Source organism: Eucalyptus grandis, chromosome 2, assembly GCF_016545825.1.
Source record: "Eucalyptus grandis isolate ANBG69807.140 chromosome 2, ASM1654582v1, whole genome shotgun sequence".
NCBI classification, from domain to species: Eukaryota; Viridiplantae; Streptophyta; class Magnoliopsida; order Myrtales; family Myrtaceae; genus Eucalyptus; species Eucalyptus grandis.
Genome location: NC_052613.1, coordinates 49,297,618 through 49,322,132, shown reverse-complemented (window position 1 = coordinate 49,322,132; position 24,515 = coordinate 49,297,618). Strand labels below are relative to the sequence as shown.

Sequence of the window (24,515 nt, the reverse complement as noted above, 5' to 3'; positions counted from 1 at the left end):
CATATTCAGTTATCCGTAAAATCAATCAATGATTATTCCGTCATATAAATCCACTGGCTTTCGATATTAGAAAAAGCATACCAATAATATTATAAATTTCAAATTCGTGGGAAGAAAAAGAAAGGAAGAAATAGGATCAAAGTGTTGGCCAATTGCTGAGCTGGAAAATGGGGGGGAGGGGGCTCATTCCCTCTCCAGCTCCGAAACAATTATTATGCCGGAAATCACTCCTTCCTCACTCCGACAAATATTCTCTCCCTCTCCCTCTCTCTCTCTGCACCAAAAAGTTGTCATTTTTCCTCTTCTGCTCGCTCCACTGCCCTCTGCCTTTCGGATTGAAACTCGCCCGCTCTACCGGTCCAGAAACACACACACTCACGCGGCAGAGTTTGCAGACGTCAAGTCATGCTCCGTCGTCTTCTTCGTCCATCCACTTTTCCAGTCCAACCCAACTGAGAAGACACGCACCCCCCGGAAACTCACTTTCTCTCTCTGGGTTTTGCCTTTTTCTTTGTTTCTAAAAATAATGGGTTCTGCAACGTCGTCCATGGCGGCGAAGTTCGCCTTCTTCCCCCCGACGCCGCCGTCGTACCGCGTCTACGCGGACGAGTCGACGGGGAGACTGAGGATGAGCGACGTGAGCCAGAGGGACGACGTGGACGTGATGAAGCTGAGGACCAAGAGAGGGAACGAGATCGTCGCCGTGTACGTGAAGCACCCGTCGGCCTCCTTGACCCTCCTCTATTCCCACGGGAACGCGGCCGATATTGGACAGATGTATCACATCTTCGTGGAGCTCAGCCTCCATCTGGGCGTCAATCTTCTTGGGTACGTCGAAAAGATTTGATCTTTTATCTATATATATATATATAGAGATAGAGAGAGAGAGAGAGAGAGAGAGAGAGAGAGAGAGCAGTGAACAGAAATTTCGCAGTGAACAGAAATTTCGTGCGAAGTGATGAGTTTCTTGTGCCGAATTCAGGTATGACTATTCAGGGTATGGACAATCTTCGGGAAAGGTACGATTTTTTTGTCTTTTCTATATGTTCGGTGTAGAGTGCATGGTGATGTGATGGAATCATCTGTCTTTCCAAGGGCGAAATAGTAGTCTTCCAAGTACGTCAAACCTTCTGATTTGTCCGTTGTAAAACGATAGACGAGGGACTCTGACTTCACAATTCTTCTATGATGAACTATTCATCCGTTGCAACAATTGTCATTTTAGTGGACGGATTTTCCAGCATTCCATTTTTTTTGTCTTTTTTGTTTTTGTTTTGGTCAGATCCAGCATTCCATTTCCATGGCCATTTTAAGTTACTCTTTCTGCGGAGAGAATAGGTTGACACGGATATTGTGGTCTGCTAGTGTGGTGCTTGAGTCGTAACTTTATTTCTCTTTGTTTTGCTGAGATTTAGCTAGATCTGAATGCCAGCTGAGCTGATTCAGTTTAGTATCTGTTGAATTAGCCGAGTGAGCAGGACACGTATGCTGACATAGAGGCGGCTTACAAGTGCCTTCAAGAGACATACGGAGCAAAGGAGGAAGACGTAATATTGTACGGTCAGTCGGTCGGAAGTGGACCTACTCTAGAGCTTGCCATACGGTTGCCTTGTTTGAGGGCTGTAATTCTTCACAGTCCAATCTTGTCTGGTCTTCGAGTCATGTATCCCGTGAAGAGAACACTCTGGTTTGACATATATAAGGTTTCCTTTGTTGTGATATGATTTCTTTTCTCGATTACTTGTGATGATTTTTTCAAATTGCCAAAATAGATCCCCTCATCTATTTGAGAGCTACTAATTTTACTCTGTTGCAGAATATTGACAAAATTCCTCTGGTTAACTGCCCGGTTCTGGTCATTCATGTGAGTTTACACATTGCTTTCATTTTGTGAATGCACTCCACAGTACACCATGCAGTGGCTCCAAATTTGCGAAACAATTTACTTATTCTGATGTTCATATCTTCTCTCTTACATAAGTGCTCACCAGTTTCATGATTTTTATCTGTCGTTGATATGTCAAAATCATCTGAACCTTGTCTAGAAATAAAAAGGTGTGACATAGACAATGAGGATTTACTTGAAAATGGAAGTCGCAAATAATTAGCCACTGCATGATGATCAGTGGGCACAATCACATCCACGAGGAGCGTTTTCTATGTCTCCTTTCTTGAGATGCACCATGGCACTGAAAGCAAACATAATTTCACATGAATATCTTTCTGAAGCTTTATTATAAATTTGCATCTTGTTTTATCTGTAGGGAACTGAAGATGATGTAGTAGATTGCTCCCACGGCAAGCAGTTGTGGGAGCAGTGCAAAGAAAAGTATGAACCATTATGGCTTAAAGGAGGGAGCCACTGTAATTTGGAGGTCTTCCCTGAGTACTTGAAGCATCTCAGGAAGTTCATATCCGCCATTGAGAAACTACCTCGTGTTCGCGATGTATCTGAACAAAGTACAGATAATTCTGAACTTCCTCTGATTGCCACTGAAGCGAGTAGGGATAAGTCCAGGCTAAGTGCGGATAATAGGGAGAAATCAAGGCCGAGCACTGGGCAACAGGATAAGGCAAGGCTAAGTACGGACAGCAGAGACAAGTCAAGATCCAGCACTGACAAGAGAGAAAAATCAAGAAAGAGCGTGGATCGGCTTATGAAATCAAGAAACAGCACAGATCAGCCGGAGAAAGCTAGGAACAGCTTTGACCGGTTAGTTTGATTTTTTTATTTTATTTTATTTTTTATTGTGAAATTGCAGGCCATGCAGTTAATGACTACTGTAAATACTTCATTACTGATCTTATAGTTTTTGCATTCTGAAATATATGATGCAGGTTGGGAGATATGGTGAGGTCAGTCGGGTTGTGCAATGTCGATTGCTTGAAGCCAACAGCTTTAGAAGCCTGAGCCTGAGGAAAGTGCCAATGCTTGTGACAACTTGTGTACAGATACTCTCTTTTGCCAATCGAGTTTATTTACCAGGTTCCATTTGATATTCAGATATCTTCATGGCGCTCCAGTGCAAATGAATAAAGAGTGGAAGGATTAGATGATCATGCACTGTGTTGTTGCTATGGTGATTGAAATTTCACTTTAAGAACGGGATCCAGAGATCAGGTGATCTCTAGATTCTCTAGTCATTTGAGTCCTAGTTTATACACGTACTCGGCATCTTTTGTTGATACACGTACTCGGCATCTTGTGTTTATACACCTAGTCGGCATCTTGTGTTTATACACCTAGTCGGCATCTTTTACGGTTTTCCAGTTCTTTCTGCATCTGCTAGCTGGAAGTTCTGTCATGGAAGGTTGTATTGAAGAACATCCTTTGTATCATTAAACTGTACAAGGTAGCTGCTTGATTACCTGATCAAAATCAGCGGAAAGAATATCTGGAGGTCTAAAAAGCGAGAAAACCAATCCCCTTGTACCCCTACGGGCACTTGGTCCTCTTCACTGGAACTGTAGAATCTGCCCAAGTGTCCACATGCCACTGAGTTGCAATTGTTATGCACAAGAAGCCGTGAAGAAGATGAGCCATGTGCATACCCACTGTCAAAAGCTTTGTGCAACCTACTTTGGAAACAGAAGAAAAACAAACAAAGAAGAGCTTTGTGCCACCTACTTTGGAAACAGAAGAAAAACAGACAAAGAAGAGCTTTGTGCAAGCTTCTTCCCTCGTTCTCTATTTCGGCCATTCTTTTCAAAGCGCTAGCTTTTTTGGTCTTTCGGCCAAAGCCAACTATAACCAATCTCGTGAGCTGATTCATCTGTTGGGCAAACTCAAGATGTTGATAGATCCTGTCATATACCAAACTCACACCAATTTTTTTTTTCCAGATGACCTTTTTTAGTGCAAGCATGCTAGTAAATCGTAGGATGTAGCAAACCTTTCACTAACGGAAAAAAGCCAAAAAAATTAAAAAGTAAAACGACATAATAAAAGAAAATCTTATATGCAATTTTAGTGCAAGGATGCTAGTAAATCCTAGGATGTAGCAAACCTTCCACTTACAAAAAATGCCAAAAAAATTAAAAAGTAAACGACATAATTTTAAGATAAATTTTATATGTAATCGAAGTATTCCATTTCAAACATAGAACGATACGAAATTTTAAGTAAAATTGACATGATTTGATTGTTGTTGAAATTGGAATGCGTGCATTGATTACTCTAAGTACAGGAGTTTGTTTTTTATTTAACCAAAATGAAGAAGAAAGGAAAATTATTTCAAGAGGATATTGTTGCTGCTGAAATGGCAGCATCAAGGCCTTACAATTTTCCACATACTGCCAAGCAGAGAGACTCCCTCTCCAGCGTCTCAAACTTCTAGAACCCTCCTCCTCTTAAACCCTCTCTCAACCCTCCTCCCTATTTCTTCACCCCCTCTCTCTCCTACTCTATGTCTCCCGTCTTCAAAAGATAAGAGCTTTGCAAATTCCCAAAAACCATCTAGGGTTTTCCGAGGCCCAAATGGCTCCAGCGCTCAGCAGAGGCTTGGCCGGTGCTCCTCTGGCTTCGCTCCCGTCGTCGTCGTCTTCGTTTTCGCTGAAGAAGGGCAATAAAGTCTTGAGCTTGAGGAGCGCTTTTTTGCCCCAAAATGGGCTCAGAACGGGGTTCTCGTGCGGCGGGTTGAAGTGGAAGCTCGAGAAGAGGAACAATCGGGTTTCAATCCGTTGCGAGTCCGCCGTCGCTGAGAAGGAGGCTGGCGAGACTTCCGGCGAGCAGTTTGAGTATCAAGCTGAGGTGGGTTTCGCCTTGTTTTTTGATTGATCACGCTGGAGTCCGAGTTCTTGCAGTTGTTGGGTGTGAACTGAGTGAGAATTGAGGTTTTAATTTCACAGTTGACATGTCCGGTATTTCTGGCATTAAGAGCATGACTGATGACTAAAAATGAAAGCTTGATTACTTTTCAAAAGTGATTGTTGCCGAACGTTGTGAAATATTGAAGGAGATTGGCATGTAGAACATTTTAAAATGACATGAGGAGTACACTAGGATTTACTCTGAAAGGTAGTATGATTGGTCGATCGTTATGGAGAACTTGTGATCTCAATGTGAATTGTAGATTGTATTCCGATCGTCTAGCACTGCATCCTCCGCTTCTGCGCTGATAAATTTAAACTTTTCATTGTTTTTGCAGGTCAGTCGTCTATTGGATTTGATTGTCCATAGTTTATACAGCCACAAAGAAGTGTTTCTTCGAGAGCTTGTCAGGTGAGTATTTCACTTGCGCATATATCTTCATTTCTTTGTGGAACGACTTCTAAATTCTCGGTGAAGATTTGAAGTTTTTCCTTTATTTGTGATTTATGGCTGAAAATTGGTTTTCCTTTTTCCCCCTCTATCAGCAATGCTAGTGATGCTCTTGATAAGTTGAGGTTCTTGAGTGTTACTGAGCCTGCTCTTCTTGGAGATGCCGGTGATTTGGAGATAAGAATCAGACCAGATCCTGACAATGGAACCATCACGATAACGTAAGTCTGTTGTAGCTTATAGATGAATACGGTTTTATTTTATAATAATTGAGAAATTCGTGGGATGTGGATGGTGATATTTGAGATTTCAGAGATACTGGTATTGGAATGACGAAGGAGGAGCTCATTGACTGTCTTGGAACTATTGCTCAGAGTGGTACCTCAAAATTCTTGAAGGCTCTGAAGGTTCTTGTTTTGCTTTCCATCTCCCTGAACTCCATCATATGATAGTTTGGTTGGTGTACAATTGATATCAAGAATTTTGAACCTAACTCTTTAATCTTATACTTTCAGGAAAATAAGGATCTTGGTGCGGACAATGGATTGATCGGTCAATTTGGTGTTGGCTTCTACTCTGCTTTTTTAGTGGCTGAGAAGGTGTTCTTTAGCTAACCATTAATGAACCTTTGTCTATTTGTAATTCTTTTACATTGGCATGGTGATTTACACTTTTCATAGTGATTATTTTCCTGAGGCAATGCTCATCTTCCTGACTAGTAGGTTGTTGTTTCGACAAAAAGCCCAAGATCAGATAAGCAGTATGTGTGGGAATCATTAGCTGATAGCAGTTCGTATACGATCAGAGAGGAGACAGATCCTGAGAAGCTTCTTCGTCGCGGAACACAAATTACTCTTTACTTGCGGGTATTGTGATAGTTGATTGCACACTTTGGTGACTTATTGGCCATGAAAATTGATGTATCCACCTTAATTAGTTTCCATTAATTTTTAGGCTTTTAGTATTTGCTGCAATTATTGCTTATAGTTTTATGAAGAGTGTGACGTCTTGAGTCTAATATGTGTCAACAAATCATACTAAAGCCTAAGGAGTTTACATAAGAGGTTATCATACTCAATAGTCAAGAGTCAACGTATATCTTATGCAAGTAAAACAACTTATTCTCTCTGACTTTTTTGTGCAAATTAATTTCTTGGAGTTGGTGCACTGACACCAACTTACTTGCCCTTTTAGAATCTGGTTTGAACTTTTATACTTGTAAGTAGGAGAATTACTTTAGGGAGCCATATGCTTGTGGTTTGAAGTTGCAATATATCCTCCCTCTATACCAGATATTCAATCTCTGGCTGTCTTTGAGAAAGACCTTGATGATAGATAGCATGTGATGGCATTGGTTCTGCTTTATCTTGATTCAGTTAGCGATAGAGTTCCTTGTCTATTATTTCATGCCCCTTGGGGACAATATGGTACTTTCCTTTTTATAATTTTAACAATCAGCTTTCTTGCTTTTGAAAGCATTTATTCAGTTTCTATCGATTGCAATGGTAGTTTAACAGTATTATCAATTTTTTTGTTGCAGGAGGATGACAAATACGAGTTTTCAGAGCCAATGAAGATACAGAATCTGGTGAAAAATTATTCACAGTTTGTTTCCTTCCCCATCTATACGTGGCAAGAAAAATCGAGGACAATTGAGGTGGGTCCCTTTGTATGCAATGTGTAATTTTCTTTCTGAGATTTTGCTAGGGTTGAAGTCAGTGAATAAATGGTCTCTATGTTTTTAAGAGTTGTTTGGAAATTGAAAGCCAGAATCATGAATAGCCACTCAATTCTTTGTTTTTTTTCTTATTTGATGTATAACGCCTGGAATTTTCGGGTATCAATTTCCTCTCGAACTGATTTGTTTGCCTAGATAATTATAAGTGTATAATATCAACAATGCGTTCATTTGTACTGTGACAACTTTCTGGTGGACTGTCCAGTATTATCCAATTGGGCAATTTTCAGGTTGACGCCGGTGACTAAAAATTGAACCTACACTGACTAATTTATGCAGGTTTTATTATAGAGATAACGTAGGATGTCTATTTGCTATTGCGCTAAAAGGGGTGTTGTCATTGATTAAAATGGTGGCAGTTATTAGTTTACTGATGTCAATGTCTAAATTTGGCCAGGTTGAAGAGGAGGAGCCACCAAAGGAGGGAGAAGAAGCAAAGCCAGATGTAATTTATGCAGCATTCACACATGTTAACGGTGTCATTTTCTCTACTATGACATTTAAGTGGGTTTGTTTCTTTGATGCAGGAGGAGAAAAAGATGAAGAAGACAACTAAAACTGAGAAGTACTGGGACTGGGAATTGACCAATGAGACAAAACCAATATGGGTAAGTAGTCTTTAGTCGTTTTTTCTTTAATTACTTATTTTCATGAACACATTTCCATGCTATTGAAATTATTCTTTTCTGCTGATATTTTCTTTGAGTGAGTATTGTTGCTTGCTCTTGTGCCATGTCAACGCGTGGTTGCAAACAGTGTCCTGCTGAACTTATAGTCCTTTGCATGGTGTAGATGCGGAGCCCCAAAGAAGTTGAGAAACAAGACTATCAAGAATTCTACAAGAAGACTTTCAATGAATTTCTTGATCCACTTGCGTACACTCATTTCACCACTGAGGTACTGCATAATCTTCTTCATTCATCTAGCATAATACTCTTCTCCATATGGAGCTTGACTCAAAATACGTGCAGGGTGAGGTGGAGTTCAGGAGTGTCTTATATATTCCAGGAATGGGACCTCTCAACAATGAAGACGTAATAAACCCCAAAACAAAGAATATACGCTTGTATGTGAAGCGTGTGTTCATTTCTGATGATTTTGATGGTGAACTGGTAAGTCTTAATATAGCTTCAAACTGAATAGAGGAACTGATTCTTCTTCTTCTTCTTCTTCTTCAGGTTTGTGTGGGGTTTTTGATAAGTCTGGCAATGGCATGTTAATTCTTATACTCTTGAACATTCTTGCTATTTTTCATGATTCCAGTAGTTTCAGCATGTGGCTGCTTAGACTCACTTACAAACGCCCACTACTTTATACCTTCTTGCATGTCTGTCCAGTGTTTTAAATTAATGAACTGATGGGTCTTAGGTTTACTATGTTGAGATATGGTGTTTATTAAGGACTGTTTATGCATTGTCTAATAAGTAGCAGAGATTAAACTTATTATGCCTCAATTTAGATTAACCAAACCATCCTGTATGCTGGACATAAAGCCCCATATTTTTAACATACGGCTTAATAGTTTATAACCACTTAAAAGAATTATTCTTTATCTTTGTTCTGATGATATGCTTTCCATATGATTGCCTGTCTGATGTGCCTGATGGGTCTAAATATTCTGTTTGGGAGAAAAGTATTATACTTAAATAATTGATATCCGGCGTTTGCAGTTTCCACGCTACTTGAGCTTCGTAAAGGGTGTGTTGGACTCAGATGACCTTCCACTCAATGTTTCCCGAGAGATTCTTCAAGAAAGCCGAATCGTAAGTTTTAATTTGTCAATTCTTTTGGTTCTGCGAAATGTTGTGTTACATATGGATTTTGTCAGTTCTCACTTAATAGATTTTTACATCCACATGTCATTTGGTTGGTTGTGCTGACAGCTGGCTCCTACTTATTCAGTACAATGTTGTGCTTGTGTATTATTTTGTCACCTACCTGTTAAAACAAACGAGCATTATATTCTCCAGACTGGTTCAGTTTCAACCTCTATAAGTTGCCACCTTTCTCTTTCACTGTGTTTGCAGGTAAGAATAATGAGGAAGAGACTTGTAAGAAAAACATTTGACATGATTCAAGAGCTTTCAGAAAGTGAAAATAAGGAGGTGGGAAGCAATTGGAGATTTCTCTTGTGTCTATAAGTTGGATTTGCTTGCTGCAATTTGAAAACTTTGATTCGTGTGCTTTCAGGACTACAAAAAATTTTGGGAAAACTTTGGGAGATTTTTGAAGTTGGGATGCATTGAGGATTCAGGGAATCATAAACGAATAACACCATTGTTGCGATTCTACACTTCCAAAAGTGAGGAGGAGTTGGTGAGCTTGGACAATTATGTTGAAAACATGGGTGAAAAACAAAATGCCATTTATTATTTGGCAACTGACAGCTTGAAGAGTGCAAAGAGTGCTCCGTTCTTGGAGAAATTGGTTCAAAGGGATATTGAGGTATGTACCTGGTCTTTGCTTGTAGTGTCATTGAGCCTTATCTAGTAATTTGTTTGTTCTGATGCAGCGGACTTGATAAATATATGTCACTGTATAATTTAAAAAATAAGGGGGATGGGGAGGGTTTAGTCTTGGCTTCATCTCTGGTTGATTAACTTTAACATTTATTAGAATAGGAAGATGGAGTATTTTGTTTCCTTCTGAAAATTTCACTTTTCTGCCCCATACATTTTTTCTTTTTGGAAATGCAGAAGTGCTGATTTAAGTAATATCACTTGATAAGTTCGGGAACTTAATGAATTGAATTGCAGTGATTTCTGGTCTTGGACTGCCATAGTGGTAGTGGAGATTACACGTTAGAGTCATGGACCTGTGGTAATACTTAGAGTGAGAAAAAAAGTAGTGCTTACAGATATTTTATCGTAAGTGGAAAGTCTAACGTTCAAGAAATGCATAGCTACTATGAGCAGGGTCTTTCCTTCCTATTTCATTGTTTCATCGTCATCCTCCTCCTCCTGGGCCCTTCCTCACTTATTTTTTATCGTTTTCTTGAATCTCTATCTCTGTTTCCTTCAGCTTGTTCCTTGTTCCGTCTCCTTTTAGAGATTGCTTATGCTACTTTTGCTGCAGGTTCTTTACCTGATTGAGCCTATCGATGAAGTTGCAATCCAGAATCTGCAGACCTACAAAGAGAAGAAGTTTGTTGACATTAGCAAGGAAGATTTGGAGTTTGGTTAGTGCTTGCTCTTTTAATGCGTTTAAACCTTTTTTGGTGCATTTTCTGTCATGGCTTCTCTTTATTAGGATTAGGATTCTTGGTATCATAACGACTCCTACTCATGATAGGTGATGAGGATGAAGTTAAGGAGAGGGAGACCAAACAAGAGTATAATCTGCTGTGCGATTGGATAAAGCAACAACTTGGGGATAATGTAGCTAAAGTACAAGTGTCGAAGCGGTTGAGCTCATCTCCTTGTGTTCTTGTATCTGGAAAGTTTGGATGGTCTGCTAATATGGAAAGGTTGGTGTATCATCTGAAAAAATGTCAATTTTCAATATCATTGTATGTGAGGGGGTGGGCTGATTCTCTGTTCGCAGGTTGATGAAAGCTCAGGCTCTTGGGGACACTTCAAGTTTGGAATTCATGAGGGGCAGAAGAATATTGGAGATCAACCCCGATCACCCCATTGTTAAAGACCTAAATGTAAGACTGATCTTTTATTGAATGCTCATACATTCTGATGACCAATTAAGTCAATCCAAAGAATCCATCTCTCTTGCTAAGAACTATGAAGATCAAGTTTACTGTCAGTTAAAGACCTAAATGTAAGACTGATCTTTTATTGAATGCTCATACATTCTGATGACCAATTAAGTCAATCCAAAGAATCCATCTCTCTTGCTAAGAACTATGAAGATCAAGTTTACTGTCAAACATACTGATTCTACTTGTTATGACAAGAAGGAAGAGTAACTGTTCTTTTTATCTAGAGTAACCGTTCTTTTTATCTATCTTGTTTGCGGGACTAGTCTTTATGTATGAAGACCTGAAATTTGACTCTGGTAATCTTGATTGCAGGCTGCCTGCAAGAATGCGCCAGACAGCGCAGATGCCAAGAGAGCAGTTGACCTCCTATACGATACCGCACTAATCTCCAGTGGATTTACTGTAAGCTCATATTCCGCCTTCCTCCTTCCTCTTAAATTATGTTCTAGACGACATATTTATGAACTCATGACAAAAAAGGAGTCATTTGGGCATCCTGCGATTTCTTAACCTTCTCCATCCTCTTTGCCCGGTTGAACAGCCTGACAGCCCAGCCGAGTTGGGGAACAAGATATACGAGATGATGGCGATGGCTCTTGGTGGGAGATGGGGGAGACTGGAAGAAGGAGAAGGAGAAGAAGCTACAGAGTCGTCAGAGGACGGTTCTACTGACACCGCAGAACCTGTGGTTGCCGAGGCCGAGGTAGTAGAGCCCTCAGAAATAAGGGCTGAGAGTGATCCTTGGAATGACTAAGTGAGGATCTCTAGATTGAAGAAATTTTTGGAAATACAACAGCTTAGGCAAAATTGTGCCACTTTGGACCAAAATGACGTGGGATTGGAGAGGCAAATAAGAGATTTATGTAATGTATGAGTGGGCAAAGACTAGTGAAATTCCGTCAGCCTCCACTTGTTCTCCCACAGATTAGGTGATTGAATGGCCTATGAAATTTTGTTATTGGTAGTGTTTTGGGAGAACTTTATGTATCTTCTGAAGGTACTTGTTGGCCATTGAAAAGTTAAACTTCCATGCTGTTTACACCAATGATCTTGACGTGATTATTGATGGTTCATCTTAAGTACAATGTCGTTAGGTGCACTTCGCAAATCATTATTCTTTGTCCTATTCCTAATTTAATTGAAGATTGCATCTTATTTACCAACTTCACTGCACTTAGTTCACTTTTCATGTTGACTTTATGAAAAGAAAGCATTCTACCCTTGATTATATAGATAATATAGACAGAGAAAGTAACTGATTTTTCACTAAAATTGAAGCCAGCGAATAGGAAATTGGTCGTTGATGGGATTTTGTTATAGATTTTTCGACAATTATCCTTATTTTGCAATTTAGTAGGAAAATGATTTTGGAATATGGAAGGGGAAAGTATGTCCTTAAAAGTATAAGAAAATGCTAATATAATAAACTCTTAGATTGCATTGTTTGGATTTTTAAGCAGGATAGGACTTCAAAGAGATTTTGTTATATTTTATTATTTTTTAATTATATTATTAATATAAATGAATCACTAATTTTACAAACGAAAATGGGAGATATATCAATATAAATGAATCACTAATTTTACAAACGGAAATGGGAGAAATTCCTAGCAATACTCTTGTCTAATTTATTTTTATTTACTTTTTCAAGTTAATTTATTTTTCATTTCTTTCGTTTAAAACACCTAAAATATGTATTAAATTATATATCTATCTATTGAATTTATATTATAAGATAAAATTAAATTCGAATATATAAATAATAATAATGATAAGATTAAATTAAAAAAACTAAATTTTTTATCATTAATTTCTTATATTAGAATTTAAATATTATTTAGTTTGAAATATAATGTTAAATTTGTTAATTTAAGAAGTTTATTATTTGAGAAAAATAATTTTTCTATTATAAATATAAAAATTCTATTCCTCTCTATCTCACATCCATCATGAGATAATTTTATCCGATCTTTATCCTATCTTGAATAAATATCAAATGTAGAATATGATAAATTGTGTTTCATCTTTAATTTTATCTTGACTACTAAACGCAATCTTATATTCATAAATTTTAGGTTAATCTTCATTCATATTTAATGTAAGAAACTTCATGAGAAGTAGAGATTTTCTTTGAAAATTAGAATCTTCTACTCTTGTTGTATAATCAACTATCCAAAACGGACACACATATATGCGTTTGCTAAAAATGAAAAAAAAAAAAAAAAAACAGCCGTAACAATTAAAAAGAAAAAAATTGAAAATTTTAAGTTATTTTAAGAATCAGATTGATATTCTTATTAAAAAAGGAAAATTAATTTAAATCTAGAATTTTAAAAGAGATTTACGTGAAACGACGTCGCGGGGGCGTACATTTCTTCTTACAACGTTTTGTTTCTTTGAGCATAGGTTTATGCAGGGTTTTAGCGAGAGGCGGCGTTGCAGCCTCCCCTTCCTCCTCCTCCTCCTCCTCCTCCTCCTCCTCTCGTTTCTGCGACCATTTTCCATCTTTGATTTCGATTCCATCCCATCTTCTCTCTCCATTTCCATCACCATTTCTTCTTCTTCTTCTTCGAGCTGCTTTCGATTTCAATCCATTCAACCGGAGGAGCCCGGGGGAGAATCAGAATGTGGAGGCACTTGGCCAGGCGAGCTCCTTCCCGGAAATTCAACTCCGCTCCTGCCTCCGCTTCACTTTCAGCTCCCAAAAGCTCCAATTTCTCCAGGTTATTCGCGCCGGAGGCTCCGAAGGGCCTGAATTCGTGGCTCCCGCCGTCGTCGTTGGTGCCGCTCCTTCGCCGGATGGCCCGGCCGATGCCCCTGCGGAGGGACGATTTCGCGGCGCCCGAGCGTTTCAGTTTCCGGAGGAGCTACGCCGGTGCTGCGGAGGCGATCGCCTCGACCACGGAGGAGGAGCTCTCGGGATCCGAGGAAATCCAGGAGCTGATGGAGGAGATGAAGAAGCACATCGAGGTCCCTTCCGATCTTGAGCGGTGGCTGATGCCTCAGCCGCCGCCGCAGCAGCAGAAGAGGATCGCCGGGATGGGGATGTCCAAGTACCACATGCTCAAGAAGAGGCAGGTCAAGATGGAGACCGAGGCGTGGGAGGAGGCGGCGAGGGAGTACCAAGAGCTCCTGGCGGACATGTGCGAGCAGAAGCTGGCGCCCAACCTGCCGTACGTGAAGTCGCTGTTCCTCGGTTGGTTCGAGCCCTTGAGGAATGTGATAGTGGCGGAACAGGAGCTTTGCAGAAAGAAGAAGTCGAAGCCGTCTCATGCTCCATTTATTGATCAGTTGCCGGCGGATATGATGGCTGTGATCACAATGCACAAGCTTATGGGACTCTTGCTGTCTACCAATGGAGGGAATGGCAGCTGCAGGGTTGTACAAGCTGCTTGCCAGATTGGCGAAGCCATTGAAAATGAGGTGTGTGTGAAATAAGGTTATGCGACTTTGTTAGTGCTGAAGCGGGGGAAAAGAGAAAATCTTAGGTACAAACGATATGAGATTAAAGTTAACTTTGGCCAAAAAATGAAATAGGAGATGGTTTTCCAGGAAGTTGCTATCATTCTTATATACACATTTTCTCACTGGTGTAAGGTTTCTGCATTCAAAATCTATTGCATGAGACTAATTGAAAGTTGGGATATGTTCAAATGTTGAAAGGCAAAGCTTTGGTGTTGACAAGCCTTTGGAAGAGTGTCATCACTTGGCAGACTCTAATTCTTCAAATTTTGTCTGGATGTCGTGATTAGTAATTTAGCATGCATTGCAATAATTAGATTCGTGTACTGAACTAGTCAAGGAGGAAAGGCCCTTTTTTCCCCTCCATTTTGATAACATTTCATCGTTTGTTATCATTAAATCATGTCTAGCAGTCGGAATACAAAAGACAAGTCATATTCCTTTTAGTTTGCTGGAACTCAATTCTGATACCCAGGTGCCTATACGGTAGTTGGATTTGACTTTGATCATCCTTATGTGGACAGGCTATGCTACAAAAGTTTTTGGAGAAGACAAAGAAAAAGACAACAAAAAGTACAGATCCTGAAGGTGAATCTGATCTTCAGACATCTGAAGGTCAGCCTAACGAAGAACAGGAAAAGCTAAGAAAAAGGGTTTCTTCTCTGATGAAAAAGAAGAAGGTCTTGCAAGTAAGGGGGATAGTGAAGGCACAGGATGAGTCAAGGCCTTGGGGTCAGGAAAACCATGTCAAGGTCTGTGTAGTTTCATCCAGAATCTCTTATGTTTAAGTACTAAGTGTGAAGGTCCTTTTCCTTGCTAATAAATGCTGGTTATTGCACTTTCCAGATTGGCTGTCGTCTGATTCAGTTATTGATGGAAACTGCTTATATACAACCACCGATAGATCAATTAGGAGATGGGCCACCTGATGTTCGTCCTGCATTCACACATGTCCTTAAGACGCTAACAAAAGATGCTCAGTAAGAAAGCTTTCAAAAGTCACTGCCACTCCTCCCTTCTCTCTCTCTCTCTCTATATATATATATATATATGTTGCACTTGCTTGTACTAATACTTTGGAGGTGCTTTTTCTAGGAAAGGTAGCAGGAGATATGGAGTTATTGAATGTGATCCGCTGGTTCGTAAAGGTCTCGAGAGAAGTGTAAGAACAACACTACCTTTAGAATTTTTCACATTGAAGCTTGAAGTGTCTTTAGGAATTGAAATTAGTGATGTCTAATTTTTTACAACAGGCGAGGCATATGGTGATTCCTTATATGCCGATGTTGGTGCCACCAGTAAAATGGACAGGGTAAGATTCTATAATTGAATCAGTCCAAGTTACACAGTCAATACACCGTCATTTTTCCCTTTCAATTTCATAGAAAGGGAAAGGAGTAGATCTCTCCTTGCCCTTTCTTAGTAAAGACAAGCCTAATTAGACATAATTGTTCATGCAGTAAATTTATTTGCAAGGATATCATTGTTGAGAGTTCCGTGCTGATTGTTGCTTGTTAATTGTTCTCTCTCTTAATGCCAATGTTTCTCCAGTTATGATAAAGGAGCATATTTCTTTTTACCATCCTATGTTATGCGTACGCATGGGGCAAGACAACAACGTGAAACAATCAAGAGGACACCAACAGATCAGTTACAGTGCGTTTTTGAGGTAGGTAATTAAAAGACTTAACATATAGTCTCTTTCAGGAATATTCTCTCAACACAAGCCAAGCCTGGTATCTTTCATCTGAGAACTTTGAATGCTTCTGCTTCTGTTTTGATTTGCAAATACCAATCTTTCACTAAATACCTTTATCATCCCCTTTGCAGAGAGACAGCTACTCTTTGAACAAAGTATTAATCTGTTGAGATCTCTCTTTAGTTATTGTTTCCTGTTTTAATCCTGTGAATCAGGCCCTGGATACTCTTGGAAACACCAAATGGAGGGTAAACAAAAGAGTACTTGCTGTCATTGACAGGATTTGGGCTAGTGGAGGTCATCTGGGAGGCCTAGTTGACCGTGAAGATGTGTGTTACGCTTGTTCGCCTTTTCTGTGTACCTTTTTATGAGCACAATCATATTTAGATATTAATCTTCCCTTTTCATTTCCTTGGTGAAGGTTCCCTTGCCAGAGAAACCTGACACAGATGATGAATCAATATTACGAAAGTGGAAATGGAAAGTAAAAACTGTGAAAAAGGAAAACACCGAGAGACATTCACAGCGCTGTGATATCGAACTTAAATTGGCGGTAAGAATCTCACCTGCAAATTGAGTTCTCAACTCATCATTGATTATCCAGACATCTGGCATACTGTTTCTCATTTTGCTTTTGGCGGGAGAAGGTGGCACGGAAAATGAAGGATGAAGAGGGATTCTTTTACCCGCACAGCCTCGATTTCCGTGGTCGTGCATACCCAATGCATCCATATTTAAACCATCTTGGCTCTGATCTGTGTCGAGGCACTCTTGAGTTTGCTGAGGGACGCCCTTTAGGAAAGTCTGGCTTACGCTGGCTAAAAATACAATTGGCGAATCTCTATGCTGCTGGTGTGGACAAGCAGTCCTATGAGGATCGAATTGCGTTTACTGAAAAGCATTTAGATGAGATATTCGATTCTGCAGATAGGCCTCTTGAAGGAAGACGTTGGTGGTTGAAAGCAGAGGACCCTTTTCAATGCTTGGCAGTGTGTATTAATCTTACAGAAGCATTACGAAGCTCCTCTCCTGAGGCATATCTTTCACATATGCCCATTCACCAGGTATTGCTTTAATGAGTATTGAGGTACAAGACTTTGAATGCTGCGCATTTTTTATGCATCTAGGTAATTAGGTGGGTAATCAGTTGCTGAGTCATGATCAGCGTAATTTGTCCGTGCAAAAGATTCTATAGCTGTGCACTGAGTTGATTGATTTTTTTTTTTTTTTTTTTGTCACGAGTTTAGTGAACTATTCACCATGTCAAAATTAGAAGTTTAAGGGAAATTGTTTGTTTGTCAGTTGGAATGAGGTTTTTCTGTAACTAAAAATACTGCTAACTTTTAGATCCAGCCTTTCTGTTGATGCCAGTTCACTTCAACAGACAGCTGGATTTGATGGCATATGCATCTGCGATCTGTGTAGTGTCTAGAATTCATTGAAGTGTTTCATTCTGGAATCTTGGAGTATAAGTAAAATAAAAAATATCATCAAGATGGAGGAATAGTTACACTTGATTCCAAAATCTTGCAGTTGATGATAGATCTTATTCAAATTGGCATGACTCATGCCAAATAATAATTTTTTCAGTATAGTAGATCTTCATATGAGTTAGATGCTAACATATCTTGGTAAATTCTATTTCTAGTCGCTTTCTTGATACTTGCCAATGAAAAAGAACCCCAGGGCACTTGATTTGATTGGAGAAACTTTTCTAGTGGTGTAGGACATGTCCATGTTGAGGCATAAAAATCTTTAGGTTTAGACCCAAAGCTTCCCAAGCATCACACCTAGGATTTCTTAAGCATCGCACTGAAGAATTGCATCACTCCATCCTGAAGCAAATTCTTGCAAAGTTTAACTTTTGTACAACTTCTCTATTGAACCGAAGGATTATATAGACTCTCTAACGTTCTACTCCTAGTAGAAATAGAGAATCTATAAACAAGAAACATAATTGAAATAGGAAACTTAATGTCCTACTAAAACTGAAATCGGAAACTTAACTCCTAATTTATAAAGGAAAAGACTTCTGGTCAATTATCTAATCAATCTTTCCTAATTTAACACTCCTTCCAAAGGTCTTCAAACCATCTATTAAGCATTCTGTATCAATTCTCTCTGGCTTGGAGAAACTTAACCCTGTATTTAATGGACTGGGTGATTAATTGAGATTTCGAGCAGACTCGAGAAAAAATTCGTTGCATGCTGCTAAATTGACATATAATAAGGAGTGGCAGTTCAGTAGTGGTTGTGGCTATTGCTATCAGTGGCCTTTTTGTTCACAATGAAATAGCAGTCAATTTGATATCACAAGGCCATGGCATCATTATAATGCATCAAGCTGTTTACTGCATAAGCCACCCAGAAACCCTTACCATAGAGTCACATCTCCCTATCTTGCTTAAGCATCTTGAGATCTAAGCTGCATTCAACTGAAAATCCTTTTTTTTTTAACTCGGTGCTGTCATTGTCTGTTAATTCTTAGTGTGGCTACCTTTATTCATATGAATATCTATTCTTATCTATCAATAATGGAAAATAATCTCAGCTTGACCATACTGAGTGTATTGACATCTGGATGCATATACTGCAATTTTGTGAGGAAATTTCTTGCAGTTCTATAGTATTCTTCCTAAGCTTAAGTGGCATTCACTAGTCTGTTCGTGGCATCATTTGTTACATTCACATTCTTGTCCATCTGTGGACAAATCAAAATATTGTTAGTTTGTCTGCTGAAGTTGAAAGTTGATCTGATTACATAGTACAGTATATACTTTCGCGTTTGGTTACATATACAATGCCACATATTAACCTGGGATGTTGTTTGTACAAGGATGGTTCATGCAATGGATTGCAACATTATGCTGCACTAGGGAGGGACAAGGTAAGAAGATCTTTTAATGTTCTTCACTCAAAGACTACAGTATTTTTCATGCCATACTTCCATATTGTCCTTGCCTGATATGCACTACTGGTCATGCGTTTTCGTTATCATGGCTGGCACTAGCTGTATCTCTTTTAAAGTGAATTTTGTATGAAGTTCTAACTTGAATTGTTTGTTTGAGGCATTGTGTTGTATCTCACAAACTGTACCATGTATGCTTCTGTGCAATTTATACTTTTCAATTTTGAAGTTATCTAGAGTTTGCAGTTGGATTTATCATATGTAGGCACCTTAGGCAGCAAATCAAGAGGATTTCCTAATTAGAAGCATGCACACTGTGCTTCCCAGTTCCCATGATAGTTCCTACTGCTATTTATTATATTATGCATCTATTTGTCTGTCACAATCAGCTTCAGATCAATTCAGAAATGCCTTTCTCTTAATTATGTAATGTTCTTATTGAATTTGGAGTACCACATAACCTTGTCTTTCGTCCAATCTTCTCTCCCTAAAGTATGTAGTACCTGTCATATTAAAGGAGCTCATTTTTGCAGAACTTGTACTTATTCTTTACCAAATTTGGATAAATAGCCAATGAGCGTGATATGGAAAGTGCTTTTATTGTGCTCTATGTAATCTATATAATATGTTATTTGGCCCTGTTAAACTGGATGTGTTTCCATGAAGATATACTTTTTTATATTGTAGTTGGGAGCTGCTGCAGTGAACCTGGTCACTGGAGACAAACCTGCAGATGTTTACTCAGAAATTGCTTCCAGGTTCTCTCTCTCTCTCTCTCTCTCTCTCTCAAAGATGAGGTCGACGACTACTGTAGAGATAGACCAAGGTAAACGAGTACGGATGATGTTTCAAACTTTCATCAATGATTAAATGAGTTGGAGGTGCTATTTCAGGAGCCCCTGAACTTGGCAATCTTATAGATAGGACAAGCAAAACCCTTTTAAAAGCATGATCTTGTGAGTATAGCAAGAACCACACCTACAATGAGAGTTATCTCAGATGGCAATATAAAGATCTTAAATGAGATTCCTTTTGCCAACAGTCGTGACATTGGGAAAAGCTATGCATTCAGGTTTACTAAGATATCTTTGATGCTTTGTCATGCTGTAGGTGTGGCTTTAAAAAGGTTTAGCAGATGATATATCAAAATGCAATAGTTATGGAAATTTCTTTCATAGTGATCGGCTTGTAAGGCAATTGTGGAGTGGGAAATTGCAAAACCACCCCCAAATTGTTTCTTGAAAGTTAGCTTTATTATTTTACCTTCCAACTGCTCTTGCCTTAGAGAGTTTATAGATACTGTACTGGGAGCTGTTCCATCTCTTGAGAATCCTCAGAAGCACTCCCAAACATCACTGAAAATGCCTATATTGATGTTGGTGTTGCTTTTATTCCGTTTGTTTATTTTTCCCTTTTCTGGTTCACCCAAATATCTGCACTTTGTGTGGCTGCTGCTAAGTACTTTTCGATATAAATATGTTATATTTCGAACAAAATTTTAATGTGGCCAATACCAATGTTAGGCCAATCTTACATCCTATTCTTTTCATGTCTCAGGGTTATTGATATCATGAAGAGGGATGCGGAGAAAGACCCTGCAACAAATCCAAATGCCCGTTATGCTAGACGATTAATCAATCAGGTATTGTGGGCTCATGATTCTGAAATGGCTTGACTAAGGTTTGAGCCAGGAACACTAGTTGAAGCAATGCACTTGGACGAACTAGAAGTTAGATTACTAAAATCATGATCTGGTCTCTTTGATGGATGTGTGGCGATTTGTATCGCCCAAAAAATCTCAATCTTCTATTTTCATCCAGTTGGCCTTTTGTTCATGCTTTACGATAGGTGGCAATGCAAACAGTTGCATGCATTGTTGAAAAGAAACCATAATCCAACAACAACAGTTTCTTATGGAAAGCTAGGTACCAGATGTCAGCCGTTCCATGAATAACTAGGCCAATGGACTCATTGAAAACCAATGGAATGTTTAAGGACTTCGTCACAATCTAAGCCACTGAGCTGTCAAGGGGTGGGAAAGAGACTGGGGAGTCTGGGGACAGCCTGATGTGAAGTTAAGGGTTCAAAATCCAACCTCACAAACATTTAACTTAGTGGAAAATGAGAAGAAAATAATTAATTGTGTATATTCCTTTATGATTCTGCGAAGGAATTCCATGGGAGACCTTTATGAGACTTGCGAGATTGGATGCCTCTCCAGGTCTTACCTGTTTAAGTAATTACCTGAAATGATTATTCAATGATGTTTAAGAAGGCTATGAAGTAGCATTCTCGTTTTCTAAATTTCTTGGTGTCGTTCTGCAAAATGACAAGACTAACAGTTTTTCACCATGACTTGAATTATTTCAGGTAGACCGAAAATTGGTAAAGCAGACTGTGATGACTTCAGTCTATGGAGTCACCTATGTTGGTGCCCGTGACCAAATCAAGAGGAGGTTAAAAGAACGCAATGTTATTGCAGAAGATGATGAGCTGTTCGCTGCATCTTGCTACGTTGCAAAAGTAAGTGAATCTTACACTTTAAGGGTTGTCTTTTCAATGAATCTTTAATTTCACTGAGATTTTATGCATGGGCAGACCACACTGACTGCCTTGGGAGAGATGTTTGAAGCTGCAAGAGGCATTATGGGCTGGTTGGGGGAATGTGCTAAGGTGCGTGCTGCATGCAGATTTCATAGCATTCATTGCCATTTAATGTCTGCTTGAAGTCTGATGGAGATTAAAACGCATAGTGCATAAATTCATGAGCCAAGATGAGATCGATGTAAAATAATTTGGTTGGCAGATCATAGACTTCTTCTCTTTCCTTGTTTTATCTATGGTGAATGAATGTTCATTAGTGTTCTTATGTTGAACTGATATATCGGTTACCAATGCATCGATTACAGCAATCAATTTTGTCAGCTGTTAAAAGCACTAGGAAGTACAATAAAAAAAATAACGACATTCCATCAATTACAAGCAAGTTGTAAATCATATTAGATCTCTCTTTCTCTCTCCCTCTCTCTCTCTCTCTCGCTAAATGCTCTTTCTTTTTCTTTTTTTTTCATGTTGCATTTCTTAATGAAGACTTTTTCTTGCTTTCAGTACTTATATGTTTTTGTTAGTTTGTGTGATATGTTTTTTTAGTGCTGATGGTGAAATCCAATTTCAACAGGCAATAGCCTCAGAAAATAAGCCAGTGAGGTGGACCACTCCTCTGGGACTGCCTGTTGTACAACCCTATAGACAGCTAGGAAGGCACCTGGTAATCTTATGCAGGAATGTTTTATTACAAACAGTTCCACATATATTATATCAGTTACAAATAACCGAACTAATCTTGAATTGCGTGCAGATTAAAACTTCTCTCCAGGTGTTGACGCTACAAAGAGAAACTGATAAGGTAATTGAGGCATAGTGTTTCCTTTTTCTTTTCAATTAATAGCCCTTTGAATTAAAGGGCTCATCACCAGTAAATGTACATGAGCTGCTTTTTGCATCTGGCACCATTGTGAGCATTGACCTCACATGTCAAGCATGCTATTGAAACAAACCTCTTAAATTGCCTAGCCATGCAATAGGTCGTTACAAGAACTCCTTTTCAACTGTGATTTAATTTTAAAAAGCAGTCGTATGAAACAATCTATAGTGATATGTAACATTCCTTTATGTAATTTTCCCCAGGTCATGGTAAAGCGGCAGAGGACGGCTTTTCCTCCGAACTTTGTCCACTCCCTTGATGGTTCACACATGATGATGACTGCTGTTGCATGCAAAAATGCTGGCTTAAACTTTGCAGGTCTTATATATTTACTTTTTTTTTTTTGTGGATTTCTGAACCTCTGAGCATTATTCTTATACTTCTCTGGAAATCTGGTGACAGGAGTCCATGATTCTTACTGGACGCACGCATGTGATGTTGATGAAATGAACAAGATTCTGAGGGAGAAGTTTGTTGAACTGTATGAGGCACCTATACTTGAGAATGTAAGCACCTTTTCCATTTTCAACAAGCCTGAAATGCTATCTTGGCATTTCTTCCTTTCTGTTTTTCACAGTATTCTCTATGTTGTATGAATAAATGGTGATAAACAAGATCGTACCACTGACTACTTAAATGGGCCAAGTACCCTGGCACAACATAGATTGCTTCTAAATTGTTCACAAAATTATGCATATAACTTCCGGTAGGTAAAGAAAAAGAAATAAGTGAAAAATGTCAAAAAATCAGATTTCTGTTGATCCAGGTTGGGTAAAGCTCACTATGCCATGTTATATTTGCCCTATGACGGGGTTCCAAACAATTTTAGCACTTAGTTATGGCACTGTGAATCAGCGGTTGAAATGAGAGCTGATGGAGCAGTTGATTTAAACATATGGTCTACCAACTGGACAGCCCATCCATCAGTCCTGTTTTTCCAACTTTGGGCAAACAATGCTTACTGCATGTAAGTGCTTGTTTGCTGATTAAAAATAAAAAAGGTAAGTGCATGTTCGTTTTTAAGCATTCATATCTGTCAATCTCTCTGGACTTATCAGCTATGCTGAAATCAGATAGCTCAGTTATGGAATTTGAGAAAGTCAATAGTTAAGTAAAATACAGCACATTGGTAGAAGTATATGTAAATTTTATAGGAAAGTTGGATATGTCGCTATTGATTATCAGATCACAAGACAATTTAAATGGAACATTTGGATTGAAAGTTTATAGTTAAGTACAACAGTAGCACTGTCTTGTAAATTTTTCAGGAAAGAGGGACATCTAGCTGCGATTATCAGATCGAAAGACAACTTAGATGGACATTTGAATAAGATTGCAAAAAGTATTCTTCCTCAGCATCTTTTGATACCATGATCTGACTATACTTTCTTTTTACTTTTTTGGTCGGGATTAATTCACATTCGAATATACTTAAATTGACTGACATTGTTGTATTTAGTTGAAATACTATTGTAGGTCCTTTTACAACTAGAATGTGCTTTTTATCTGTTTTAACACGATAATTGTTCTAGTATTTCTCATTTAGATCTTCTGAAGGTTTAGAGTTTCAGGCTTCTAGTTTTCTGAATGGGAAATGCAACCCCAATTTGTGGTTGCATTCCTTCTGGTAGAGTTAAAGAGTATATTAGATGCATGACCACCATTGTATTCTCTATCATGATTCTCTTTTTATTCTTTGGGTTTGTGGCTGCAGTTGTTAGAAAGTTTTCAGAAATCTTTTCCCCAATCACGTTTTCCTCCATTACCTGAGAGAGGAGACTTTGATCTAAAAGAAGTCCTGAAGTCCCTTATTTCTTCAACTAAACCAAGGCACGTGTACTGGTATCACTTGTTCTTAGCAACTGTGTCATTCAAGCGAAGGTGACAGCAGTTTGGAATTGGTTGAAGGCCTGTGCTGCAATTTATTTGCACATAATTGAGAAGGTAGAGAGGAAAGGAGGCCACAATGTGGGCTCATGAAGAATGTACATGATGACATCCTTGTATATATGTCCCGGAAGAGACGGATACTGCACGCGAAGGATCTTCAAGTTTGCAGCTTGAATTTTTAAGTTCTCATCTATCTCTGTTGGACCTAAGGTTCTCGGAGGTTCGAGAGATGCAAGACAATGCATACCACAGGGGATTATTGGTGAAGAGCTCTAGTGCCACTTCGACATGCTTGGCCCGCAATCGGAATTCAACGAAATCAGTCATGAGCAACTTCAAAGAAAGCTCATTCTTATTGAAGA

The 24,515-nt window shown here is 38.9% G+C and overlaps 3 protein-coding genes across 3 annotated transcripts; all 3 read left to right on the top strand.

Annotated features, from left to right (window-relative positions):
• The first annotated feature begins 219 nt into the window (after positions 1-219).
• Positions 220-3,339, top strand: LOC104433349 (alpha/beta hydrolase domain-containing protein 17B). Its single transcript, XM_010046051.3, has 6 exons — positions 220-828; positions 983-1,019; positions 1,467-1,703; positions 1,817-1,864; positions 2,265-2,713; positions 2,839-3,339. The coding sequence occupies exons 1-6, from the start codon at positions 527-529 to the stop codon at positions 2,909-2,911; spliced, it is 1,146 nt and encodes a 381-aa protein (XP_010044353.3). The 5' UTR covers positions 220-526; the 3' UTR covers positions 2,912-3,339.
• A 1,028-nt stretch (positions 3,340-4,367) lies between these two features.
• Positions 4,368-11,795, top strand: LOC104433348 (heat shock protein 90-5, chloroplastic). Its single transcript, XM_010046050.3, has 19 exons — positions 4,368-4,750; positions 5,148-5,221; positions 5,356-5,481; positions 5,574-5,667; positions 5,776-5,859; positions 5,983-6,126; positions 6,801-6,917; positions 7,396-7,443; positions 7,526-7,606; positions 7,791-7,895; positions 7,970-8,110; positions 8,669-8,761; positions 9,026-9,103; positions 9,189-9,443; positions 10,074-10,176; positions 10,290-10,464; positions 10,542-10,647; positions 11,023-11,112; positions 11,252-11,795. Exons 1-19 carry the CDS (start codon positions 4,478-4,480, stop codon positions 11,462-11,464), a joined length of 2,400 nt encoding a protein of 799 aa, XP_010044352.2. The 5' UTR covers positions 4,368-4,477; the 3' UTR covers positions 11,465-11,795.
• A 1,342-nt stretch (positions 11,796-13,137) lies between these two features.
• On the top strand, positions 13,138-24,235 carry LOC104433347 (DNA-directed RNA polymerase 1B, mitochondrial). Its single transcript, XM_010046048.3, is given in 20 exon segments — positions 13,138-14,133; positions 14,697-14,924; positions 15,019-15,152; positions 15,268-15,334; positions 15,426-15,484; positions 15,724-15,841; positions 16,087-16,200; positions 16,293-16,424; positions 16,519-16,935; positions 18,708-18,758; positions 19,467-19,537; positions 20,337-20,421; positions 21,150-21,302; positions 21,378-21,452; positions 21,958-22,047; positions 22,138-22,185; positions 22,467-22,581; positions 22,666-22,769; positions 23,978-24,068; positions 24,071-24,235. Coding segments are annotated over 20 exon segments (2,967 nt in total). The 5' UTR covers positions 13,138-13,335; the 3' UTR covers positions 24,088-24,235.
• Positions 24,236-24,515: the final 280 nt, after the last annotated feature.

Bases quoted from the DNA above. Each gene is read 5' to 3' on its own strand.
- LOC104433348 (XM_010046050.3), top strand. From the start codon at position 4,478: ATGGCTCCAGCGCTCAGCAGAGGCTTGGCCGGTGCTCCTCTGGCTTCG. The intron at 5,668-5,775 runs GTTCTTGTTTTG...TTATACTTTCAG, and splicing joins AATTCTTGAAGGCTCTGAAG to GAAAATAAGGATCTTGGTGC. The intron at 10,465-10,541 runs GTTGGTGTATCA...CTCTGTTCGCAG, and splicing joins TGGTCTGCTAATATGGAAAG to GTTGATGAAAGCTCAGGCTC.
- LOC104433349 (XM_010046051.3), top strand. From the start codon at position 527: ATGGGTTCTGCAACGTCGTCCATGGCGGCGAAGTTCGCCTTCTTCCCC. The intron at 829-982 runs GTACGTCGAAAA...TGCCGAATTCAG, and splicing joins CTGGGCGTCAATCTTCTTGG to GTATGACTATTCAGGGTATG. The intron at 1,704-1,816 runs GTTTCCTTTGTT...ACTCTGTTGCAG, and splicing joins TCTGGTTTGACATATATAAG to AATATTGACAAAATTCCTCT.